This window comes from Lithobates pipiens, unplaced genomic scaffold (genome assembly GCF_037356315.1).
Source record: "Lithobates pipiens isolate NorthernLeopardFrog02 unplaced genomic scaffold, aLitPip1_a1.2 Scaffold_18, whole genome shotgun sequence".
Classification (NCBI taxonomy): domain Eukaryota; kingdom Metazoa; phylum Chordata; class Amphibia; order Anura; family Ranidae; genus Lithobates; species Lithobates pipiens.
Window position 1 is genome coordinate 112794648 of NW_027507758.1, and position 25286 is coordinate 112819933.

The 25286-nt window shown below is 43.0% G+C and overlaps 1 protein-coding gene across 1 annotated transcript in view; it reads left to right on the forward strand.

Moving 5' to 3' along the window:
- The window catches only part of LOC143987361 (bifunctional protein GlmU-like), a 161853-nt gene extending 143013 nt beyond the window's left edge, over positions 1-18840 (forward strand). Inside the window, exon 4 of the mRNA XM_077486021.1 lies at positions 18388-18840. Within this exon, the coding sequence (XP_077342147.1) occupies positions 18388-18648 (261 nt within the window). The 3' untranslated portion in view covers positions 18649-18840. The remainder of the gene's footprint in view (positions 1-18387) is intronic.
- The last annotated feature ends 6446 nt before the right edge of the window (positions 18841-25286 follow it).

A 25286-nucleotide genomic window follows, 5' to 3' on the forward strand; every position in this document is an offset into this window, starting at 1 on the left:
TCTATGTTACTGAGGAGGAAAGATTGGTGGCTTTAATCGCATCTTCACATAGTGGAAGAAAACGCATTAGGTCCCCATCTACCACCCAGGATCCTCAAACAGAGGAACAGTGGGAAAGGGAAGATGAATCCCCCTCAGGGGACTGTGAAGAGACTGATGACTCCTCTTCCGAGGGATCAAGTGGGGAAGGACCTTCTTCAGCTTCACAATTTGAGAAATTGCTGGTGCATTCTCTTACTGAAACGGTCCGCTCCACATTTAAGCTACCCTTAACTTAGTCGGTTGAAAAGCTCACTTATTGTTTGGGTTCACTAAAACCTCCTCAGGCTTTGCGTGCCTTTCCTGTCCATTTGTTGCTGGAAAAGCTTATGTATTCTGAGTGGGATCACCCAGATAAGCATTTTTTTACCCCCCTAAAAAGTTTTCAACACTTTATCCTATGGAGGAAAAATTTACTAAGATGTGAAGTATATCAGCAATTGATGCTGCTATATCCTCTGTGAATTACAGCTTGACTTGTCCAGTTGACAATGCACAAATGCTTAGGGATCCAACTGATAAAAAAATTGGAATTCCTGTTAAAAAACATTTTCTCCCTGGCAGGTTCAGTGGCTCAACCTGCAGTGATGGCAATTGGGGTATGTCAATCCTTGAGTGACCATTTGAAACAGGTCCTCAAGGTTTTCCCTGAACAGCAGGCCCAGGATTTAGCCAAGCTGCCAGCGACTTTGTGTTTTGCAATCAGACATTCTATTATTTAAACCTCTCACCTTACGCTTGGGTTGATGCATATGTGTAGAATCTTATGGTTGAAAAGTTGGTCAGCCGAAGCGCCATGCAAAAAGCTCCTGGCTGGTTTTCCTTTTTGCGTTGAAAAGCTGTTTGGGGATGCTTTGGATAAATATATCCAAAAGATATCAAGTGGGAAAAGTACCCTTTTGCTAGTTAAGAAAAGGAGTAAATGTCCCTCATTTAAATGGGCTCTTTCTCCAGTACCAGGGGCATCAGCCTCCAGACAGTCGCGACGGCCTCCACCATCAGGTTCAAGAGGTAAACCTCCGGGTCGACCCCAGGCACAAAAGAAGTCCTGGGGGAGGAAACCTGCAAGACAGAATACTAAAGCCTCTTTATGAAGGGGCGCCCCTGCTCATTCGAGTGGGGTGAAGACTTCTGCAGTTCTCAAGGGTCTGGCAGGAGGAATTTTGAGACAGATGGGTGGTCTCTACACTAGCTCTAGGTTACAAACTAGAGTTCAGAGAATTCCTGTCTCCTTGTTTCCTCAGGTCAAATGTTCCCAAAGATCCAGAGAAAAAGAAGTCTCTTTTTCAAGCGTTAGACCGACTTTTGTCGCAAAAAGTGATCATGGTGGTCCCCATGGAAGAGCAGGGGTAGGGGTTTTATTCAAACCTTTTCACGGTGCCAAAACCAAATGGAGATGTCAGACCCATTCAAGATCTCAAAGATCTAAACCAGTTCCTGATGATCTGCTCTTTTCGCATGGAATTAATCCAATCAGTAGTCTCCATCCTTCAATGGGGAGAGCTTCTGGCGTCAATTGACATGAAGTATGCATACCTGCATGTATCTATTTTTCCCGCTCATCAAAAATATCTGCGTTTTGAAGTAGAAAAACTTCACTTTCAGTTTGTAGCCTTGCCTTTCGGTCTAGCTACTGCACCTCAGGTGTTTACAAAACTTCTGGCCCTTTCTCTGGCCAGATTAAGGACTCAAGGTATAACAATTATAGCATACCTAGATGACCTGCTCTTGATAGATCGGTCAGTAGCCTGCTTAGACCAAAGTATGGTCATCACAGTCAACTACCTGGAATACCTATGTTGGGTCCTCAACCTAGAGAAATCTTCTTTAAAGCCAGTAAGAAGATTAGAGTACTTGGGTCTGGTTATAGATATAGCCCAGAAGAGCTGGTTCAAGGGGTCAGGGTGAAGAATGGTCCTTCTGTTCACCTTTGTATGAGGTTGTTGGGGAATATTGTGTCTTCTTTCGAAGTGGTTCCCTATGCTCAGTTTCATTTGAGGCTGCTACAAAAACAGTATCCTATCTGCCTAGAACAAGAAGGTCGAAGCACTAGATTTTCCGATGCGTTTGTCACCAAAGGTGTGCCAGAGCCTCAGTTGGTGGAGGATATCCGAGAATCTGCAGAAGGTGAAATCCTTCTTACCATTTACCTGGAAGGTGGTAACAACAGATGTCAGCCTTTCGGGTTGGGGAGCATTCCTGGACGAAGCGTCTGTCCCAGGGAAATGGTCCAGAAATGAAAGGACCTGGCCCATCAACATTCTAGAGATTTGGCAGCGCACTTAGCCCTAAAGGCCTGGACATTCAGGTTGCAGAATTCTCCTGTTAGGATTCAATGCCACAGCAGTTACTTATATCAATCACCAAGGGGGCACCAGAAGTCATACAGCCCAGGGAGAGGTAAACCATATCCTAACCTGGGCAGAAAAGCATGTGCCGTGCATATTGGTAATCTTCATTACATGAGTAGGGAACTGGCAGGTGGACTACTTAAGTCGCCAGCAGTTGTCTCTGAATGGTGCCTTCACCCCATCTTCCTTGCTATATGCCAAAGATGGGGGATCCTGGACGTAAATTTGTTTGTGTCCCAGTTCAACAACAAAGTTGACATCTTTGTGCCAAGAACAAGGGATCCACTCGCATGCGGAACAGATGCGTTGGTGACCCCATGGGATCAGTTCTCACTGATTTATGCATTCCCTCCTATTCTGCTGCTACCTCGACTTCTTTGCAGGATCAAGCAGGAAAGGAAGTCAGTAGTTCTTGTGGCCCCATGTAAAGTAAAAATGGTGGTAGGGGCCCCATGGACCCTACCACCACGTCCAGATCTGCTATCGCAGGGACCAGTATTCCATCCTACCTTACAAATGCTAAATTTAACGGTTTGGCTATTGAAACCCACATTCTGAAGAATCGTGGGCTTTCAGGCTCAGTGAAATCTACTTTGATCAATGCAAGGAATCCAGCTTCCAGAGTCATTTATTATGAAGTCTGGAAGGCATGTTTCCTGGTGTGAATCCAAGGGTTGGCATCCTAGAAAGTATGATATAGGTATAATCCTTGCCAGGTCTCCGCCTTATCAATTTTGTTTCAATGACCACTTGCTTTGCATTCTTTGGCCCAAAGCTTTATACAGGGGTAACGCGGCTTAATCCACCGGTTAGAGCACCCCTGAACCCTTGGGACTTGAATTTAGTTTTGTCGACATTACAGAAACAGCCTTTTGTGCCAATACAACATATTCCCTTGGCCCTGTTGACAAGGAAGCTAGTTTTTCTGGTAGCCATATCTTCTGCAAGAAGGGTATCAGAATTGGCTGCTCTTTTGTGTAAAGAACCATATTTAATCATTCACAAGGATAGAGTAGTGTTGCGTCCTCATCCTAGCTTTCTGCCAAAGGTGGTTTCAGATTTTCATCTAAACCAGGATATTGTTCTGCCTTCATTTTTTTCCAGAACCCTGTTCTACGGAAGAAAAGTCACTACAGTCTCTGGGTGTAGTAAGAGCAGTCAAAATCTATTTGAAGTCAACAGCTCAGATTTGGAAAACTGATGTATTGTTTGTGTTGTCTGAAGGTCCTAGAAAAGGACAGGCAGCGTCGAAATCTACTATTGCTTAATGGATTCAGCAAATAATTATTCAAGCTTACAGTTTGAAGAGGAAAGTTCCACCTTTTCAAATCAAAGCGCACTCCACCAGTGCTTCGTGGGCAGTGCATCCCCAAGCCTCCATGGCTCAAATCTGCAAGACTGCAACTTGGTCTTCAGTCCATACATTCACCAGATTCTATCAGGTGGATGTAAGAAGACATGAGGATATCACCTTTGGGCGCAGTGTACTGCAGGCAGCAGTATAGGTCCTCAGGTCTGATTGCACCCTACTTTTGTTTGTGTCTCCCTCCCCTCAGATAGCATTGCTCTGGGACATCCCATACAGTAATTACTGTGGCTCTGTGTCCTGTGATGTATGATAAAGAAAATAGGATTTTTATAACAGCTTACCTGTAAAATCCTTTTCTTGGAGTACATCACGGACACAGATGTCCCTCCCCTCTTTCTGGTTACACGTGTATTGCTTTGCTACAAAACTGAGGTACTCCCGGTAAGGGGAGTGTTATATGGAGAGTTGAACTTCCTGTCTAGGGTGTACCAGTGTCCATCACCTCAAGGTTCCATATAACCTATAAAGTAATGCACTCCAAGAAAAAGATTTTACAGGTAAGCTGTTATAAAAATCCTATTTTTGTGTGCATGGACATAAACATGCACATGTTTACTCGTATAGAAACCTAACTAGATGTGCGACTTTGCTCACACATATGCGCTGTGACTTTTGATCTTGAAGCTTATGCTGACCTTGTTGTTGACCCAGCTTCCACCTGACCTGCTTTTGGAATTATCCTTGTCTGTCTGTGATTTCTGCTCATCTCCGTTACTGACCTCGGCCTGGACTTCTGACCAAGATTCTGCCTATTGACTTAGTACCTCGCTGCCTGCATGCTGTTAACCTCTGCTCTTTCTTGACTCTGATCCTGCATGCAGTTCAGTGCTTTCTTGCTCGGCTGTTACTGGACTCCACTCCACTCATCCAAACCAATAAATACTATGAGTTACGCTCATTGTTTTGGATAGACAGTTTACCAGGCAAATAATTTTATTTGTGTGTTGTGTGTAATGTTGAGTGATTAATTAATTTTGGTTTTTCACATTCAACATTAAGTTTCCTGGACGTGGGGAGTATAAGTTTAATATCACAGTCCACACCACTCATAACTTAACTTTGTATACCACCAGCTGTACCCCTACTTATCTTACAACAGCACTCACAATATCCAGTCTTTATTGTCTGCACACTGGCATATGTGCCCTTCCATTGCCCTTGCAGATCTCCTCTTAACTTCCAGTAGTGATCAGACAGAAATTGTGCAAGAAGCCACCCTCATCATCTCAGGCTCCTCATACGGGTATGTTATCGCTATAGCTCTGACTCAGTACAGGATGGATCAGACCTCTGCAGAGAGACCACTGCTTCTACACAGAAAGCAAGTAAACTCCTAGCAGGGAATAGGCTTTTTCTACTCATTTGAACGCATTTTGTTTTGTTGCAACCTGGAATATATTTAGCTGATTTAAACTGAGGGTTTAATTAGGCTTCAACCCTCAGCCTAACCCTAATGCTTAACATGACCTATAGTACAAGTCCCTAACTGTTACCCTTTTGCCTAAATGACAAACAAAACCATAAACCTAACATCTAACCTTAGTTCCTTAAATGAAATCTGTGCAAGGAAAAACTGAGACTGCTTTTGGTGACCATTCATGCTAGTTTCAGATTGTTATGATGATGCAATAGAATTTTTTATGTTACTGGCAGATTGAAAGCTTTGACTTTCTCAATTTGCATGGTTGTTTTTGGTCAATATCTCAAAGTACTGAAGCCAGGGACCTCCTGGCAACTAGCATGTTTGAGGGATTGGCAATAGAAACATTTTTTCTCAGTACAAGTTTCTTTTGAGCCATTTGGATGCCAGAGTCTAGTGTTAACTTAACCCAACCCCCTAAACTAAATTCTCACACTAAACTAACCCCACATTCACCATATGTGCCTTTTCTGGTGCTGGAAGCCTCTGTGCTGAATCTCCACACCTGTGCCACCAGCTCTATGCTGAAAGATAGTGGCCTCAAGCTCACTGTGCCCAGCATTCATGATTACAGAGAATTGGGGGGTAGAGCTAGAGACTTTTCTTTTTTGCGGATTATTATTTTTTACACAAAACTTTTTTAAGTTCTTGCTGAAAATTGAGCCTCTGCTTTCTGCTGGAGCAAAACACAGATTGAAGCTGCTTTTGTTTTCTGCAAAAATTATAATTTTAAAGTCTGGCCTTTCAGCTTGTCTTAGAAGGGCACATAATGAGGCCCTTGTTATGTGCCAGCCCCCTCACTATGAAAAGGGTGGGCTCCCAGCAGGCATTGTGTGCTGGAGTAGTTAAGGAAGAGCTGATGGTCTTTGCAGGGAGAGTCAGCTGATACTGTGCTATACTGTGTTGCATTGTATTAAAGTGGGAGTAAAGTCTTATTTTATACTTGCACCTACAGGTAAGCCTATAATAAGACATACCTGTAGATACTGCGAATATCTTCTAAACCTGTACAGTTTAGGAGATATCCAGAGTGCATGCAGACGATGATGTCATCAGAGCCCGTGCAGGGTTTTCTTTTTTGTTTTCTTTCACCACGGTTTACAACTGCTTTAAATTACTGTATTTTGCAAAGTGGTAGGCTGTACATTTTGTATACCACCTGTGTTCACAATTCAGAAAGGTTAAACAAATTGGGTTGGTGTTTAGTGTTTCAGACATAAATTTTTTTTTTTTTTCTGTTGCTAGGGCATTTGTTTTTATTATTATTATTACAGGGTGCACACCTATTGATGAAACAGGCAAAGCTGCCCTTTGTTTGCAGCATGTTACTGCATACAGCTTCCCACAGGGTTAGGCAATCCCCTTTATAAAACAAACAAAAAAAAAAACCTCAGGAAGGCCTAACATAACAGCAGGTTTTGCAAAATCCGAAGGACTTGAAGTGTTTTTGTGCACTATGTTTTGGCATTTTATTAAACTTTAAGAGAATATAGGGTGGTACTGCAAAAGTAGAATCTCACAAACTTTGTACAAAGTTGAGGGCTTTAGCTTTATTTTTTTATAGTAATGTTTCCTATAATTTTTAAGATCTCTTTTGGCTGCTACTTACACTGTTCAATTTAGGCTTATTACTGCCTAAAGTAAAAAAAATCAAGTTTCTGTAGCCAATACTAGCTAAAAACAACTTGAAACTAGCTAAAATATGTTTAACTTAATCAGATTGGAGTGCTACTGCGGTCATGCAACACTGTACCCAGATACAATTTATATCATTTTTTCTTGATCATACATCACGGGACACAGGAGCTTCATTACATAGTGGGTTATATAGGCACCTCTGGTGATTGGACACTGGTTAACCCCAATTAAGGAGAATTCCTCCCCTATATAACCCCTCCCATATGGGAGGCACCTCAGTTTTTTCGCCAGTGTCTATGGTGGTTGGTCACATAAAACTTTAGCTCTGTGCAGGTCCCTGCGGGGGCCTAAGGTCTACAACAAACCGGATCCATACCTCGGGCCGATATTTGACTCCCAAGATGGTATGGTACCCGGGCCTCGTCAGCCAAAGAAGCGAGGTTTGGCCTGTAAGTCCTCTCCTATTGGAAGACTGGGCTCTGGGAAAACCAGACTTGGTGTACTGTTTATACAGAGCGCACAAAAGTTTCTGGCAGTCTTTTACATGGTCCAGGTAGGAGGCTCTTCCGAGAAAGAGCCCCAGATAAACCTGAAGGTTGGCTAACACTGCCCGCCGTGATGTGTGAAGGCTGGAATTTGTAAGGGAAGTTAATCCTATATATGTAATTATATAATGGATTTCTTCATTTTGAGTAGTTGTATGTCTTACCTGGTTTTCACCACTAGAGGGAGTAAGAGCAGCCTGATGCATACTTACATGCCTTTCAGTACACACGCTCAGTGAAGCCTGGTTCTCCAGCTGTCTCACGTCTCCACTGCAGTCCCTGCCACAACAAGGTAGCACAGGGGTCCCACGCAGCTCCGGTGGAGTTCTCCTTTCCCCCTGGATCCTGCGGTCCTCATGCACGCACACGCGCGTGCACGCGTGTCGGGCGCATTCCCGGCCTAATGGAGGAGGGGGGAGTGTGGTTGTGAGCCATGCACGTCAGTGTGCACGGCGCTGCACTGCGCAGGCGCCAGGCGGCAGATTTAAAAAGCCAAGAGCGTCAGGGGGCTGTAAGTGTGAGACACAGGAGTTGTGGGCAGTAAGCATCCGAGGGGATTGGATCCAGGCAAACCTTAGACACCTACTCAGCATCAGGTTGTGCAGTTTAAGCATATATATTTATTGTGAGACTTTAAGCACAACAGTGATTGCACTTGTACTAGTACCTCTGCTTTGTAGCTTAGGACTATGTCTCCTCATAAGAGGGTCTCAGGGGGAGGTAGCAAAGGCACTGGTAAATCACCGCCTAGGTCCAGGGGTCCTAAAGGTGCCTGTAAGTTACCATCCTCCCCTGCAAGACTGCAGCCAGCCTCTCAAGACGAGTCAGTGCCCCTGTCAGGTTTTGCAGCCTCTCCTAATGTCCCAGCCCCGGTTTATGTCACTGAGGACTCCCTTAGGGCTACATTGGAGGGTTTTGAGGGAAGAATAATGAATTTTATTTCTGCTTCCCTGAAAGATAGCAGGAAAAGGGGTAGATCCCCTCCCTCTGCTGAAATTCCTCTCTCAGATGATTCTTCTGAAAATGAGGAGAGATCCCTGTCTTGGGCCAGGGATCAGGAGCAGTCGGATGATTCAGAGGAAGAGGAGAGAGTCCCCTCCTCCCAGGCGCTCAGAAAACAGGTGCAGTATTATACTGAATTGGTGCGTACCACATTCAGAATGCCTGCTGCTGAAGTCGCTACGTCCTCTGTTTCTTCCCTGGGAGTCAGGAAAGCCCCACAGACTGCCTATTCCTTTCCAATTCATCCCTTAATGGATGAATTGTTGTATGAGGATTGGGGACATCCCGATAAACTATTTGCTCCTCCTAAAAGGTTTTGTATGCATTATCCTCTGGAGGAAAGTTTCACCAAGAAGTGGGGGGTCCCATCTGTTGATGCGGCTGTTTCTTGCGTGAATAAAAACCTGACTTGTACCTTGGATAATGCGCAGGTATTTAAAGATCCAACTGATAAGAAGCTGGAAACCTTATTAAAAGCCTCCTTTTCCATGGCTAGCGCTGTAGTGCAACCTACAGTTGCAGCCGTGGGCTTGTGCCAGTTCCTCAAGGAACAGGTTAAGCAGATGCTTTGGGCTCCTTCCCAGCGAGGAAGTAGAGAAGTATGCAGAAATGCCTCATATTCTGTGTTTCATGATTGATGCGATTTTGGATTCTGTCCAACAAGCATCACGTTTGTCCCTCATGTTGGTACACATGTGAAGGGCCCTATGGCTAAAGAATTGGGCAGCTGAGCTGTCATGCAAGAAGCATTTGATTGGGTTCCCGTTTAAAGGGGAACGTTTGTTTGGAGAAGAATTAGACAAATTCGTCCAAAAAATTTCAGGGGATAAATCTACTCTCCTTCCAGTCAAAAGGAGCAAGCGTCCTTCATTTAGGCATGTTCTCTCTCCCGGAGCATCAAGCTCTAAGCAGTGGCGACGGCCTTCTCAACTCTCCTCTACAGGAAAGGCTCAGGGCCGGGCCCAGGGGCAGAAAAAGACTTGGGGGCGAAAGCCTGCCAAGCAGAGCCCAAAAGCTTCCTTGTGAAGGGGCGCCCCCACTCGGCCGAGTGGGGGGAAGAGATCCGGGACAAGTGGGTGATCTCTTCGATATCTCTGGGCTACAGGATAGAGTTTCAGGAGATTCCACCTTCTCGCTTTCTAAGGTCAAGGATCCCCAGGGATCCAGTAAAGCAAAAACCGCTATTTCTGGCCTTAGATCACTTACTATACCAGGGGGTGATAGTAGAAGTGGACCCAAAAGAACAGGGTTCAGGGTTTTACTCAAATCTCTTCACCGTTCCGAAGCCAAATGGAAGTGTCATACCTATCCTGGATCTGAAGGATCTGAACCGGTTTTTACGCATCCGGTCCTTCCGAATGCAGTCAATCCGCACTGTGGTCTCCTCCCTGCAAGGGGGAGAGTTTATGGCATCAATAGATATCAAGGATGCATATCTCCATGTGCCAATTTTTCCCGCACACCAAAAATTTCTAAGGTTCGCGGTAGAGCGGCGGCATTTTCAATTTGTGGCCTTGCCGTTCGGGCTTGCTACGGCCCCTCGAGTCTTCACAAAGATTCCCGACACTCTCTTGGCAAACCTAAGAGCTCAGGGTATAGCCGTCATGGCTTATCTAGACGATTTGCTTCTCATGGAGAAAACAGCAGCGTTCCTGAACCACAGCGTCCCCAGAACGCTAGAACACCTGGAACGCATAGGTTGGATCATAAACCTACAAAAGTCATCCCTACAGCCTGCCACCAGGTTGGAATACCTGGGTATGATCATCGACACCGCTCAAGGCAAGGTGTTTCTTCCAAGGCCAAAGGCCTTGGCCATTGGGGATTTGGTGCGCCTAATTCTGGGCAGGAGATCTTCCCCCATTCGTTTGTGCATGAGACTGTTAGGGAAAATGGTCGCCACCTTCGAGGCCTTCCCATTTGCCCAGTTCCACTCAAGGCCTCTGCAAAGATGCATCCTTGTGGCTTGGAACAGGAAGCCCCAATCCTTGGATCTTCCTATGCGTCTATCCCCAGGGACACGCAGGAGTCTCATCTGGTGGTTACAAACCAAGAATTTGCTGAAGGGCGAAACTTTTCTTCCTCTTCCATGGAAGATTGTCACGACAGATGCCAGCCTGACAGGCTGGGGAGCAGTGTTGGAGGAGACGTGCTCGCAGGGGAAATGGTCTGCGATCGAGAAGCTATTGCCCATAAATGTCCTGGAGATCCGGGCAATTTATATGGCTCTCATAAAGTGGTCTTACAGACTACGAGGTTTCCCTGTTCGGGTTCAGTCCGACAATGCCACAGCAGTGGCCTATATCAATCACCAGGGCGGTACCAGGAGTCTGGGGGCCCAAAAAGAGGTGAATCGCATAATTGTCTGGGCAGAAAAGCATGTTCCATGTCTATCTGCAGTCTTCATTCCAGGAGTGGAAAATTGGCAGGCGGATTTTCTGAGCCGCCAGCAGTTGTGCCCAGGAGAATGGGCTCTGCACCCCGACGTGTTTCGGAACATATGTCACAGGTGGGGTACTCCAGACGTAGATCTGTTTGCATCCAGGTTCAACAGGAAACTGGACAATTTTGTGTCAAGGACAAGAGATACACTTGCTCAGGGGTCAGATGCTCTGACAGTTCCCTGGGATCAGTACAATCGGATCTATGCCTTCCCCCCGAGCCCGCTTCTGTCGCGGTTCCTGGGAAGAGTCAAGAGGGAGACAAAATCAGTCCTCCTTGGCCCAGACGACCGTGGTACGCAGAGATCAGGAAGTAGGCAGTAGGCAGGCCATGGATCCTCCCTCTCCGGCCAGATCTGCTCTCACAGGGTCCAATTTACCATCCTGCTTTACGCAGTCTGAATTTGACGGTTTGGCTGCTGAGACCCACATTCTGAGAGACCGTGGCCTTTCGGTGCCAGTCCTTTCTACTCTGGTCATTGCCAGAAAGCCGGCCTCCGGGCTCATTTATTACAAAATCTGGAGGGCATATGTTTCCTGGTGTGAACTCAGGAAATGGCATCCTAGAAAGTATGTCATTAGCAGGATCTTGGCCTTTCTCCAGTCAGGCCTAGAAATGAATTTGGCCATAAGCACTATCAAGGTGCAGATTTCGGCCCTGTCAGTATTTTTTCAGAAGCCACTTGCATCGCATTCCCTGGTGCGGGATTTCATCCAGGGGGCCATGCGGATAAGACCGCCAGTCAAACCTCCGGTATGCCCATGCGATCTGAATTTGGTTCTCTCTGCTTTGCAGGGGCAACCATTTGAACCTTTGCATCTGGCTTCATTAGTTCTCCTGACTAAAAAGTTGGTCTTCTTGGTAGCCATATCTACGGCTAGAAGAGTATCAGAGCTAGCAGCTCTTTCCAGCAAAGAGCTGTATCTAATTATTCACCGGACCGGGTGGTCATGCGTCCCAACAGGTCCTTTCTACCTAAGGTGGTTTCGGGATTCCATTTGAATCAAGACGTAATCCTACCATCCTTTTTTCCGGACCCACAGTCCGCAGAATAAGAATCTTTGCACACTTTGGATGTGGTTAGAGCAATCAGTATATATCTTCGTGCAACTGCTCAGATAAGGAAAACTGATTGCTTGTTTATTTTGCCGGAAGGCCCTAGGAAGGGCCAGGTGGCGTTAAAATCCACTCTCTCAAGGTGGATTAGACAGGTTATTTCTCAGGCCTATAGTGTAAAGGAGAAGATTCCTCCTTTTCAAGTGAAAGCGCACTCTACTATTGCTGTAAGTGCTTCTTGGGCAGTGCATCACCAGGCCTCCCTGGCTCAGATCTGTGAGGCCGCGTACACACGGGCGGATTGTCTGTCCAACTTAGTCCGCTGAACCGTGTTTCAGCGAACAATCCGCTCGTGTGTGGGCTTCAGCGGACTTTTTCAGCGGACTGTCTGACGAACAAAGTCTTACGGAATTTCCGTAATTTTGTCCGTTCAAACTTGGTTTTGTCCGTCCAAACTTGGTTTCAGTGGACAGTCCGCTCGTGTGTAGGCAAGTTGGACGGACTAAGTATGGCGCATGCTCAAAAAGGATTTACACGGCCGAAGGTTGCATTGCAGTGTATAGGACGTCGTTTTTCTAGTCCCGTCGTACGTGCTGTACACGTCATCACGCACGCTTTCAGCGGACTGTCTGCTCATCGTGTGTGGTCAAGTCCGTTCATTCAAATTTTGAACGGACTGTCTGTCGGATTGTCTGACGAACTTAGTTGGGCAGACAATCCGCCCGTGTGTAAGCGGCCTAAGGCTGCAACTTGGTCATCAGTCCACACATTCACCAGATTCTATCAGGTGGATGTCAGAGGGCAAGAGGATATCACCTTCGGGCGCAGTGTACTGCAGGCTGCAGTTTAGGTCCTCAGGTCTATAATTATGATCTGTGTCTCCCTCCCCTCAATCTGAGCATTGCTTTGGGACATCCCACTATGTAATGAAGCTCCTGTGTCCCGTTGTATGATCAAGAAAATTGGATTTTTATATACAGCTCACCTGCAAAATCCTTTTCTTGAGAGTACATCACGGGACACAGGGCTCCCGCCCCTCTTGGGTTTTACGTGGTTTCTTATTGCTTTGCTACAAAACTGAGGTGCCTCCCATATGGGAGGGGTTATATAGGGGAGGAATTCTCCTTAATTGGGGTTAACCAGTGTCCAATCACCAGAGGTGCCTATATAACCCACTATGTAATGAAGCTCCTGTGTCCCATGATGTACTCTCAAGAAAAGGATTTTACAGGTGAGCTGTATATAAAAATCCAATTTTTCACACAAATAGGGCCTTCCTCTAGTGGTACTTAACCACTTGACCTCCGTATGATTTACCCCCCTTTCATTACCAGGCCATTTTTTGCAAACCGGCATTGTGTTACTTTAATTGACAATTGCGCGGCTGTGCGACACTGTACCCAAATGAAAGTGATGTACTTTTTTCCACACAAATAGAGCTTTCTTTTGATGGTGTTTGATCACCTTTCATCTTTTATTTTTTGCGCTATAAACAAAAAAAGATTGACAGTTTTGAAAAATAAATAAAAACAATTATTTTTTACTTTTTTCTATAAAACATATCCAATAAATATCTAGAAAAAATCCAAATTCCTTCATAAATTCAGGCCAATATGTATTCTGCTACATATTTTTGGTAACAAAATCCCAATAAGCATATATTGATTGGTTTGTGCAAAGGTTATAACTTCTACAAACTATGGGATAGTTTTATTTATTTATTTTTTAATTTTTTTACTAGTAATGGTCACGATCAGTGGTTTATAGCGGGACTGCGATATTGCGGTGTGCATTCTTACACTGACACATTTGACACTTTTTGGGGACCAGTGACACTAATAGAGTGATCAGTGCAAAAAAATATGCACTGTCACTGTACTAATGACACTGGCTAGGAAGGGGTTAACTGTGTGTCTAGTCAGTGTTTTACTACACTGTGTGAGGTGCTTTTACTAGGGGAAGAGATGGAATTTATTTCCTGTCTTGCAGGAACACAAATTCCATCTCTCCCCTCCAGTCAGAATGGCAATCTGCCTTGTTTACAGGTACTTTGCGGGTGCCAAAGGACAACAGATCCCAGGCGCCTGTGGATCGGCTTCCGCTATATGTGATCACTCTCATCAGAGAAGTTCAGTGTCATCATAGTTATAATGTACTACTCTGTATGGGGTGATCAGATATTTTCATTTTTTTTTTTACACTGTGATTGTTTGTTACAGTGATGTTCACTGTAACAGCAATCATTTGAACTGTAATAATTGTCTTTCATTCATGATTTATTGTTTACTATTGTGATGCTGTGATTGGCCCACAGCTATCACATGGTACAAGGTGCTGTGATTGGCTCTTGTGATCACTGGTACCTAATCACAGATCACAGACAATAGTAAACAATGATGTCATAAATGGATCACAGCAATCACAGCTGTTCGATACCAAGCTCATAGCAGCTTGATACCGAGCACTGCAATTCACCATGCGCCATCCAACATGCGCCAGGGAGCGTGTGCACCGCATCGAAAGTGGTTAAGCAAACCTCAACTTCCAAGTCTGTAAATTGGCGCAGATACATAGACATTAGGGTGGCCGGTGCTGTTGTACAAGCAGTTCCCAGTGGAGGCTGTGATGTACTATGCATTGTACTGAATGAATCCCTCCACACTTCCCAATCATAATGCTGTGGATACAGCACCAGCTCCTCACAGGTATCCCTGAAGGTGTTTTTACCAGTTTGCTGTAGCTGTGTTTCTTAACCACTTGCTTACTGGGCACTTAAACCCCCCTCAGTCCCAGACCAATTTTCAGCTTTCAGCGCTGATGCACTTTGAATGACAATTGCGCGGGCATACAACACTGTACCCAAATGAAATTTTTATTATTTTTTTCCCACAAATAGAGCTTTCTTTTGGTGGTATTTTATTACAGTTGGGAGTTTTATTTTTTTGCTAAACAAACAAAAAAAGATGCAAAAAAAATAAAAAATTATGTTTAATAGTTTGTTATAAAATTTTGCAAACAGGTCATTTTTCTCCTTCATTGAAGTACGCTGATGAGGCGGCACTGATAGGCTGCACTGGTGGGCACTGATAGGCTGCATTGGTGGGCACTGATAGGCTGTATTGGTGGGCACTGATAGGCTGCACTGGTGGGCACTGATAGGCATAGTTAAGCGGCACTAATAGGCACAGATAAGGCGGCACCGATGGGCACAGATAAGGCGGCACTGATGGGCAAAGATGGACACAGATAAGATGGCACGGATGGGTAGCACAGATGGGTGGCACGGATGGGTGGCACTAAGGGGCACTGATAGGTACCACTGATAGATGGGACTGATGGGCACTGATAGGTGGCACTGATAGGTGGCTCTGATAGGTGGCACTGCTGGGCACTGATGGGCGGCACTGCTGGGCACTGGTGGGCACTGGTAGATGACACTGAAGGGCACAGATATGTGGCACTGGGGTGCAGCACCTTTGTTGAGGCAGATTGTGGGCACTGCTGGGTGACACTGTGGGCACTGCTGGGTGGCACTGCTCAGTGGCACTGTGAGCACTGCTGGGTGGCACTGTGGGCACTGCTGGGTGGCACTATGGGCACTGCTGGGTGGCACTGACATTGGGGGACACATTTTTTATTGATGTGGCACTGGCAGAGGGCAGGTGGGCCCTGGCAGGGGGCAGGTGGGCACTGGCAGGGCTGGCCGTGATCGGCTCTTTTTTTTTATAATATATTTTATATATTTTTTAATAATAGCCGATTACCGGCTCCGTTGTATCACATGATCAGCTGTCATTGGCTGACAGCTGATCACATGATAAGGGGTCGGGATCGACCCCTTGCTCGGATCGGTGATCAGGCGAGTCTCATAGACTCGCCGATCACAGAGCGCGCCGCGCGCACCCCTCAGGGGGCGCACAGGCCGCTCGTGCACGGGACGACGTCAATAGACGTCGTCCCGGCAAAGGAGATCCGCGCTGTAGCCGTCATTCGGCTATAGCGCAGGTCTCAAGTGCTTAAAGAGGACGTAAACCCTGATGGGTTTTACTTCCTCTTTATTTCCCTGCTAAGGTAAAGCATATGATATGAAGTCCCAGTCAGTTTCTCCAGTGGTGCCTAAGCTCTTTGCTGGAACTTCTTCTGCCCTGGAAGAAGTTTTACATGGTGAAGCAGTAAAAGAGGCATGTGGAGCATTGCATCCTCTCAGTCAGAATCAGACAGTGAGGCTGATTCCAAGAATGGAGATGGGCCATCTAAAGGTGATAGAACTAGATACAATTTGTGCCTTGAGGACGTTGATGATCTGCTCAAAACCAATTATGAAACTTTGGAAATAGAATAGGAAAAGGTACAGCTCTCAAGGCATGAGCTTATGTATAAGGGTCTGCAAAAGAAGTCCAGAGGTTTTCCTGTGCATACAACTCTTTTGAATGCTATACAGCTGGAATGGTCAGAAAAAGAGATGTCTTTCTTTTCTAATAGTTTAAACTGAAGGTTTCCCATTGATGAGGATCCTACACATTCTTGGAACAAGTAACCAATGCTAGGTGTACCACTTTCCAAGTTTTCGAAGAAAGTCGATTTGGCTTTTGAGGATATGGGAGTCTACAAATATCCCATGGATAAGAGGGGTGAGGTTTTTTTTCCGTAGGGCCTGGCCTCCTCCATCTTTAATCTCAAACCTGTGTTAGCCTCTACTTGTGTGGCAAGGAACCTGGCTCACCCACTTGCAACCATACTTGGTAGCTGGTATTCTTAAAGATCATCTATTAGATTTGTTTCCTATGCTTTTTAAGGCTGTAGCCCTCATTGCGGATCTTGGCCTTAATCAATTTGGCCAGACAGACACTCTGGCTAAAGACCACTGGCTGAAGACCTGGTCAGGGGATTCGGTCTCCAATTTGTGTTTATGTGGCCTTCCATTCTCAGAGGATCAGCCCTTTGACCCTAATCTTCAGGGGGCATTGGAGAAAACCACTGAGAGGAAGAAAGCATTTCCTGAGAAAAGGAGAAGGGCAAACAATACGTTTTTTTTTCGGTCAAAGATTTTAGGGAGAAAAATAAACCAAACCTAAGAAAACATTGGGCAGGCAAAAAAAAAATCAACTGCATTGGGGTATCCTGTTCCACTTTGATCTTGGCAGCATGGTTTCTGAGAAACAAATTTTGAAATCCCAAGGTTTTTTGCAGTAATTAAAAATCTTTTGAACTGTTGAAAGCTTGTCACTAGAGTCATTTATCAAAAGGGCCACAAGAGGTTCAATTCTCAGATGGCAGAGCATCAGTTTTCATTGGCTAGCTTCCAGAAAATCCTTCTATTTTTGTAGGATGGTGCGAAGCAGGGTTTAGCCCTTAAAGGTGCAGGCAGCAGCTCTCAATGTCTTTCAGAAGCATATTTTCATAGAGGATCCCACAGTTTCCATATTTTTCAAGACTGTCTCTAGAAGGAAACCAATAGTTTCAAGGACTTTCCCTGCTTGGGATCTATCCTTGGTCCTTCAGGCTATTATCCTTGCCTCTTTTGAGCCTTTGGAAAACACCTTAAAGGATAAGTTCACCTTTTAGAAAAAAATAATAAATGCACATTTTTTTGCAGCTATTATTTTCTTTGCTTTTGGAACCTGTAAAGCATTGCACCAGTGATCAGTAAATCATGCACATCTCCTTCAGATCTGTCAGTATATCTGTGTTCCCCTACATCCCGTATGGGCAGGCAGAAACACTGACAGTAAGAATTCAATGAACTACAAGCCTAGCAACTGCAAAGGATGTTGGGGCTTGTAGTTCAGTCACACACAGAGCCATATGCAAAGCATACTGGATCATGCAGACGTACATACTGGATCATGCAGACGTCTTCACCGTTTGTGAATGCGCACCCAACTTGGGCCTTGTCTACCTCTTGGGCATAGAGAACTGTTGTCACACCAGGACAAAGTTGCAGAGCAGCAACTTGGTCAAGGTTCTCCACCTTTGTAAAGCATTACTGTTGGGACCTGTTATCAGTTCAGGGTCAAGCATCTTGTGGAAGGGTCCTCCAGGTTCCTCCTAGACTTTGTAAGGACTTGCTTATTGTCTCATGGGCTTTCCTGGAAAACGATTTGGGAACACAGGAGTTGGACTTACTGATAACTCTATTTCCAGTAGTCTGGCAGGACAGTAACGTGTTTTCTGTTCTGGCGGGAGGACCTCTAGGTCTCATTGGCTGTCCTGGAAGACTACTGGAAATATAGTTATCGGTGAGTCCAACTCTGGTTTTCTGATTCATTGCTATAGGCTACAGCACTTCTCACATAACAGTTGCTGGTTGCCAATGCATTTCTCCAAAATTTTACCTAAGAAAAAATGCTTAGTTTCACCTATCCTTCTAAGATGAGAATTTTTTATCACATTTTTATCTAAATGAACTGGAGTCAATTTGAGGTGAATTTAGCTGAAATTGCATCCTATATTTTTTCTGAAACTATGCTGGGGATGCATGTGTTGTTCATTTATAAATATGTTTTTCCCTGATTTGTTTTTCAGATAATATCTCTAAATCAAAAATTTGAAATTGTTTCTTTGGTTGGAACACTAAATGAGCATGCTCACTTGCACATCTCCCTGTCTGATAAAGATGGAAGGACCATCGGTGGCCATGCAATAGGAGATTTGGAGGTCTTCACCACTGCTGAGATAGTGATTGGGGAACTCAGTGACCTTCAATTCACTCGGGAGATGGATGAACGCACGGGCTTCCCAGAACTCGTCATTAGTCCGCGAACAGAAAACACTACCTCTGCCTAGCTCTTAAATTATTTACCATTTTTCCTTGCCAGCCACTGAATGAGATAAATTTGCTTCAGAACATGTCCTTAGACTGCTCTTTGCATTATTGTATTGATTTCAACCATCTGATCACTCACAACATAATCAGTCATGTATGAAATACACACGGCAAAATCATCTCAATAAATTCTTTAAATGTCTTGTCATTAATTTCTGCTGTTTATCAACATGGGCTGCCTTTAATGTTTGGGGATTTTTCTTCTCATGCCAGCCGTTCTGCTAGGATTTTATGAGACTGATTGCCCCAGAGAGGGTATAGGACAATGACAATTGCTCGGAAGGCTAATGAATGTACCGTTTGCTCATCTTTATATGGTTACTAGAACACTAATTGGGAGGGACAGGGTGAACAAATGCAGAGGAGCAGTTATCTGATATGCGTGACTTGGATTTAAAGCAAAAGCTGTAGCAATGTACTTCCTAGTCCTGCAGTTTACTGTTTACAAGTACAAACTATGCTCTTATTAAAGGTTAACAGCTGTTGTAACCTTATGGATCCTGGAAGAGAATTTTTACCTGTTCTTCATAATATGTTAGATTGTATAAATAAAATGATTTTAGTTGTGACAGGATTTTAAAGAGCAGGCATGGTTAATATATTTGGTATTAATAACAATTATACATGCAATCATAAAAATGGAAATAATTTCTTATCACTATTAATATTAAAAGCTGGAATTTGGCCATTGGAGGGGGTAATTTGGTGATTGTGTATTTTTTTGTATGGTGTGGTGATATTTTTTTTTTTGTTTGGAGTCTCTTTCTGCTGACTGTCCACTTGGAGAACTCATTCTGCACTTTGTGCATTACCAATTTTGTAGGGGAGAGAAGGTAATTTGGTGATTGTGCATTTTTTTTTGTATTGTGATAGAGATTTTCTTTTGTCTGGAGTTGCTTGCTGCCCACATGTATGCTGACTTTTTTTTCACAGCTACCCACAGCATAGTTTGAAAAGTATTTTTTTTTTTTTTAAAACAGTGTGCATGCCAAATTCTGCACACCTCACTATCCCCATATGTCTAATAATAAAAAACTATGGGACAACAAGCCTAAATGTAAAAATGCAAGCAACAGGAGGTGTCCTTCTAAATTACAGATGCATCATTTAAGTATTGGTGGATTAAAGCTGACCAGCGGCACCAAGGTTTGACAGCAGTGGACAGGCAAATGTGAAGGCACAAGGCACAGGCAGACAATTTACCTAAAGAAACTGCAGCTACAGCCCTCAGAAGCATGGATGGGTAAAATTGGTTAGTGTCACCACAGTTTGGTGGCAGCATTAACGGGCCTAATAATGGCAGCACTAGTCATGATGAGGGTTAAAAAAAATTGGTCGGCAGTCTTTAGGTTTGAGAAGATAAAAACTGGCCATTTGCACCACAATTTTATGGCAATGCCAGCAGGCAAATACAAAGACCTAGGGTAAAGACAGCCATTTGAATAAGCAAAATAGTGCTTCAGCCCAGAAGTGTTTTTTTTCTACATTGCCCCCTACAGCTGTGCCTGTCTTCCCATGCCTTAGGAGTGAAAAGTTTGTCCAGGGTTAAGGGCCAAAATTCACCCTGATTGACTTTAATGCAATTTATATTCAAAGTTCATAAAAGTTTTGATATAATTTAGCAGGTTTGAAGTGAATGAAAATGTAACTAATTTGCTGATTACTAACTGTCATCAGAACAAAAGATGCTTAAAGGAACTTTAGTAAAAAAAATGAGGTCCTGGTAGATCACTTCAGGCTGACCCCTTTTTCAAGTAAATCTCTGTAAAAAAAAAAATGCCACGCTGTCTGTGTCTACGGATGTATACAACCTGGCTCAGTGCAGCTGGCATTTTTTGGGGGGCGGGGGGGTGTCGTTTGGTGATTGTGTTTTTTTGTATGGTGACATGGTCTTTTTTGGTAGATTTGTAGACAGTCACAGTGTAAATGTAAAATATTAAATGGTAAACTAATATATTAGGTAATAATGGGTAATTTGATTAGTTTTCTGATAGGTTTATGTTTTGTTTAAGGTATTTAATAAATTAATTAATTAGTGTTAGTTTGATTAAATACATTTTTAGGATTTTTTGTTATGAATTATAAGCGTTGAATTGAGAGCACATTACTGAAAAATGTCCAGCATCTAAAAATCTAAAATGTATGCATCTGCTTAACAACCACACAGCATTGGCATATACATCAATGCATATTTGGGTTCTCTGTATTCAAAGTAAACAAAAAAAATAACATTAAACATAAAGAATAGTACGCCAAGAAGGTGATTGTGTAGTTTTGAGCTGGGGTGCCTATCTTACAATAAAGGAAAGTGAAGATTAATAAAATTCTCATATATATATATATATATATATATATATATATGTGTATATATATATATATATATATATATATATATATATATATATATATGTGTATATATATATATATATATATATCTTATATATTATCTTATATCGTATAAGAAACTGATCTATAACCACAGAGACTGCCCATAATGAATTCTGAACGTTTGGGGTATGTGCAGGCACAGTCATATACTCTTTTGTGATCTGGTATGTCTAAGTGTACTACTCACCAAATATTCCTATATTTGAGACTGCACACTTCAGTTTTGATTTAAGGTTTCATATTTTATCAACTGATTATAATTATATGGTCTTTGATATATTATTTTGCAGCTATTTCTTGAGTAATGTATGATTAGGTCTCTCATTTCAATTGTCTTCAGTATTTTTTTTAACTTGGCAATTGCCTATACAATACATTCCTTCTGTGTATGCTATATTGCAGAGTTTTATGTTTTATGTATTCCTTTGACTGAATAGGTACGACTTATGCCGCATACACACGGTCGAACTGTTTGACGTACTTAGTCCGTTGAAACACATTTCAGCGGACAATCTGCTCGTGTGTGGGCTTCAGCGGACTTTTTCAGCGTGCAGCGTGTGTGGTCAAGTCCGTTCAGTGGAAAGTACGCCGGATTGTACGTCGGATTGTATGACGGACTAAGTACGTCAAACAGTTCGACCGTGTGTACGTGGCATTAGGTACATAGCTTTGACTTTGACAGTCTTGATGTTGTTACTTTAAGCCCAACTCAATGTTAATAAAAACCTTTTTAGATTAAAAATATATTAAAGATGAATTCCAGCATGATATATTTTTACATAATTACATTGGTCCAGCTTGGGCCATGCAACTATGTTTATACCATACCTGGCTGATGTCCTTTTAGGCTAGAAATCACTGAAGTAGGCACCGCTACTTCAGTGTTCTCCACTTTCTTCTGGGTCCCATGCTGAGTGGCCAGCCTGATGCATTCTGCATACAGAAGATTGGCTGCAAAGCATGGGCCCCATTCAGAGAATGCTTTGGATTTTCTGAATAAATGCAAAACATTCTCTGATTGGATGAGGTGAAGAGTGTTACTTCACTGCCCTGCCTCTCCTCCTTGTCCAATCAGAGAATTCTTTAAATTCTGAGCCTATGCTGAGTGTGCAACCCCCTGTGTTCACAATGCTTCAGGTTGGGCGCTCGGCATTAAACCTGGAAGCAAGTGGGAATCAGTGAAGAAGCGGCCTCTACTTCAGTGATTTCCAGCTTCCAGAGGCATTGGCCAGGTATGGTATATACATAGTTACATTATTCTATGTAAAAATATAACATGTATGAAATTCTTCTTTAGGAAAATGGTTTTAAAAAAATTGAATACAAGATTTTTTAACTTTGTCAGTTTAACTACTATTTATTAAAAATATATAATAAAAATATTTTTACAAACCAAATGGCAAATTGAAAGCCTCATGCTTTAGGTGCTTAACCCCCTGTTGAGCAGTGCACGACAATATACGTCGGCACAATGGCACAGCTGGGAAAATGGGCGTACAGGTACGTCCGTCCCCTTTAAATCACGGCATAGTGGGCATGTGCGTGCCCCATCGCGTACTCCATGAGCGTCATTGTCTGCCGGTGGCCCGCAATCGTGTCACAAAGTGACAGAACGGGGTGGTGTCTATGTAAACAAGGCATTTCCCTGTTCTGCCTAGCAAAATGACAGAGATCTACTGCTCCCTGTCATCCGGAACAGTGATCTCTGTCATGTTCTAGTGAAACAATCCACCCTCCAGTTAGATTCACTCTCTAGGACACACTTAACCTCTTTATTGCCCCCTAGTGTTTAACCCCTTCCCTACCAGTGTAATTTACAAAGTAATCAGTGCATTTTTATAGCACTGATCGCTGTATAAATGATAATGGTCCCAAAATAGTGTCAAAAGTGTCTGATGTGTCCGCCATAATGTGGCAGTAACGATAAAAAATCGCAGATCACCGACATTACTATTAAAAAAAATTCCATAAATCTATCCCCTATTTTGTAGACGCTATAATTCTTGCGCAAACCAATCAATATATTATTACGATTTTTTTTACCAAAAATATGTAGAAGAATACATATTGGCCTAAACTGAGAAAGAAATTTGTTTTTTTTTATATTTTTTGGGGGATATTTATTATAGCAAAAAGTAAAAAATATTTCTTTTTTTTCAAAATCGTCACTCTTTTTTTGTCTATAGCACAAAAAAATAAAAACGCAGAGGTGATCAAATACCACCAAAAGAAAGCTCTATTTATGTGAAAAAGGACGCCAATTTTGTTTGGGTGCAACGCCGCATGACCGTGCAATTGTCAGTTAAAGCGACACAGTGCCGTATTGTAAAAAGTGCTCTGGTCAAGGAGGAGGGTAAATCCTCCCAGGGCTGGAGGGGTTAAAATGGCGTGAAATCATTTTAGCAGGAAAAACAGTTAAAACATTATCATTAGAAAAATTTTGCTGTACACTCTGACCAATAAACAGAGGCAGGAAGCCATTTAACTTTACATGTGGCTTGGATTACCTCTTTGAGTACTCTCCACCTGAAGCTGAACCCCACAATATAATGTATAAAAAAAGGAAAAAGTGTGTCTTTATTAGGACAGAAGTGTGGATAAAAAGTAACATTTAACTAAATTTCTGCAGTTTGAGAAAATTCAATAAACAGAAGATATTTTACATAATTAGTAGGAATATATCCCAACATTATTATATGCTGCACACAATGACGCATGTATATATATGCACTCAAATAAAGTATTTATTTTATTATTCGTACTGTAAACAATACTTTTGATTAATTGTACTCTACAGGCGGAACATTAGTCAGTTTAGCTAATAAATTGTCATTAGTATAAATCTGGCATAATCGTTTTGCTCTGATAGCTTTATTTAATAAAGGGTGAAAAGTGCCAATTTAAAACATCTCCATTCATGTCAATTGAAAAATGAAGAGCTTTCAATAAAGACTTCACTTCTTGCTGTGACCCAGATTTCTCAAAAACACTCTATTAAATAGATCTCTTCTCTATGGTCACTTTAGGTCTGTGCAGCTTTAGAGGACCAGTAAGCCAGGGCTAATAATTTACAAACACGCAAGCTAAGGTGTATCTACGTAGAAGAAGCAATATACTGTATGGTCTCATCTTTAAATCTGCTGTGTGACAAGCTGGTAATTGTGCTTACTAGAATATTTACTAAAGATAATTATCTCCACTTACTATTTAAAAAAAATCTTTGGTTTTGTTTATTTTGAGTAATGCCCCATACAAATGGTCAGAAATTCCGACCGAAAAAGTCCAGTCGGATTATATTGCCGATTGTGCGTGAGCTCTATCGGACTTTTTCGGTCGGAATTTCCGAAGGAAAAAGTTTGAGAGCTGGATCTAAAATATTCCGACAACAAAATCCGATCTGACTTTTTCCGATCCTGTATAGTGAATTCTGACGCACAAAGTGCCACGCATGCTCAGAAAAAATTTGGAGACAAAAGCTACTGGCCTCTTTATAGTCCCGTCATACGTGGTTTACGTCACCTCATTCCAAACGATCAGATTTTCCGACAACTTTGTGTGACTGTGTGTATGCAAGACAAATTTTTGTGGTCGGAATGTCCGACCGTGTGTACAAGGCATAAGAGTTTGTGATGCAAGGTAAATGTGAAAATCAAAAGCAGTGTTTCTATTGGTTTGTGTTGAATACTAAAAGTAGGACCTGGAGAAGATAAAAAGGATGGAGGGTTTGCATAATTAAAGAGAGGAACAGGTCAGAGAAGGGTTAACTATGATGGTAGTGGGGAAGGGGCATGGTTCTTACTCGACTGGCGGCTCAGATGGGCAGGATTGAGCCACAAGGGTGGTGCTTGCAAGGGATGTTGGGATTCTAGAACGTTCTGACAAAGAGGAAGTTTCCCCTCCTTCCCGCCCTGTATTCTTGGTTCCTGCTGTATGTGGGATTGTGGGGCAATGTTTTGTGGTTACAAATTTTATTTAAAAAAATGAATAATAATGAAAAGAAATTGACCATTTGTATATTTGTCACAGCAGCTTGGCGGGTCAGGGGGTCTAAGGGGGGTCAGTGTTTAATTATATTTTTACATAAATTGGGGAGCTCATCTAGGGTGTGGCGCCTCAAATTGGTTATTGCTGGTTCTCCCAGGAGCTAGATCTCCCAGGGGAAAATGTAAGATTGTTGAGTGCGTAATCAACTTCGAGCTGGTTGGGGTGT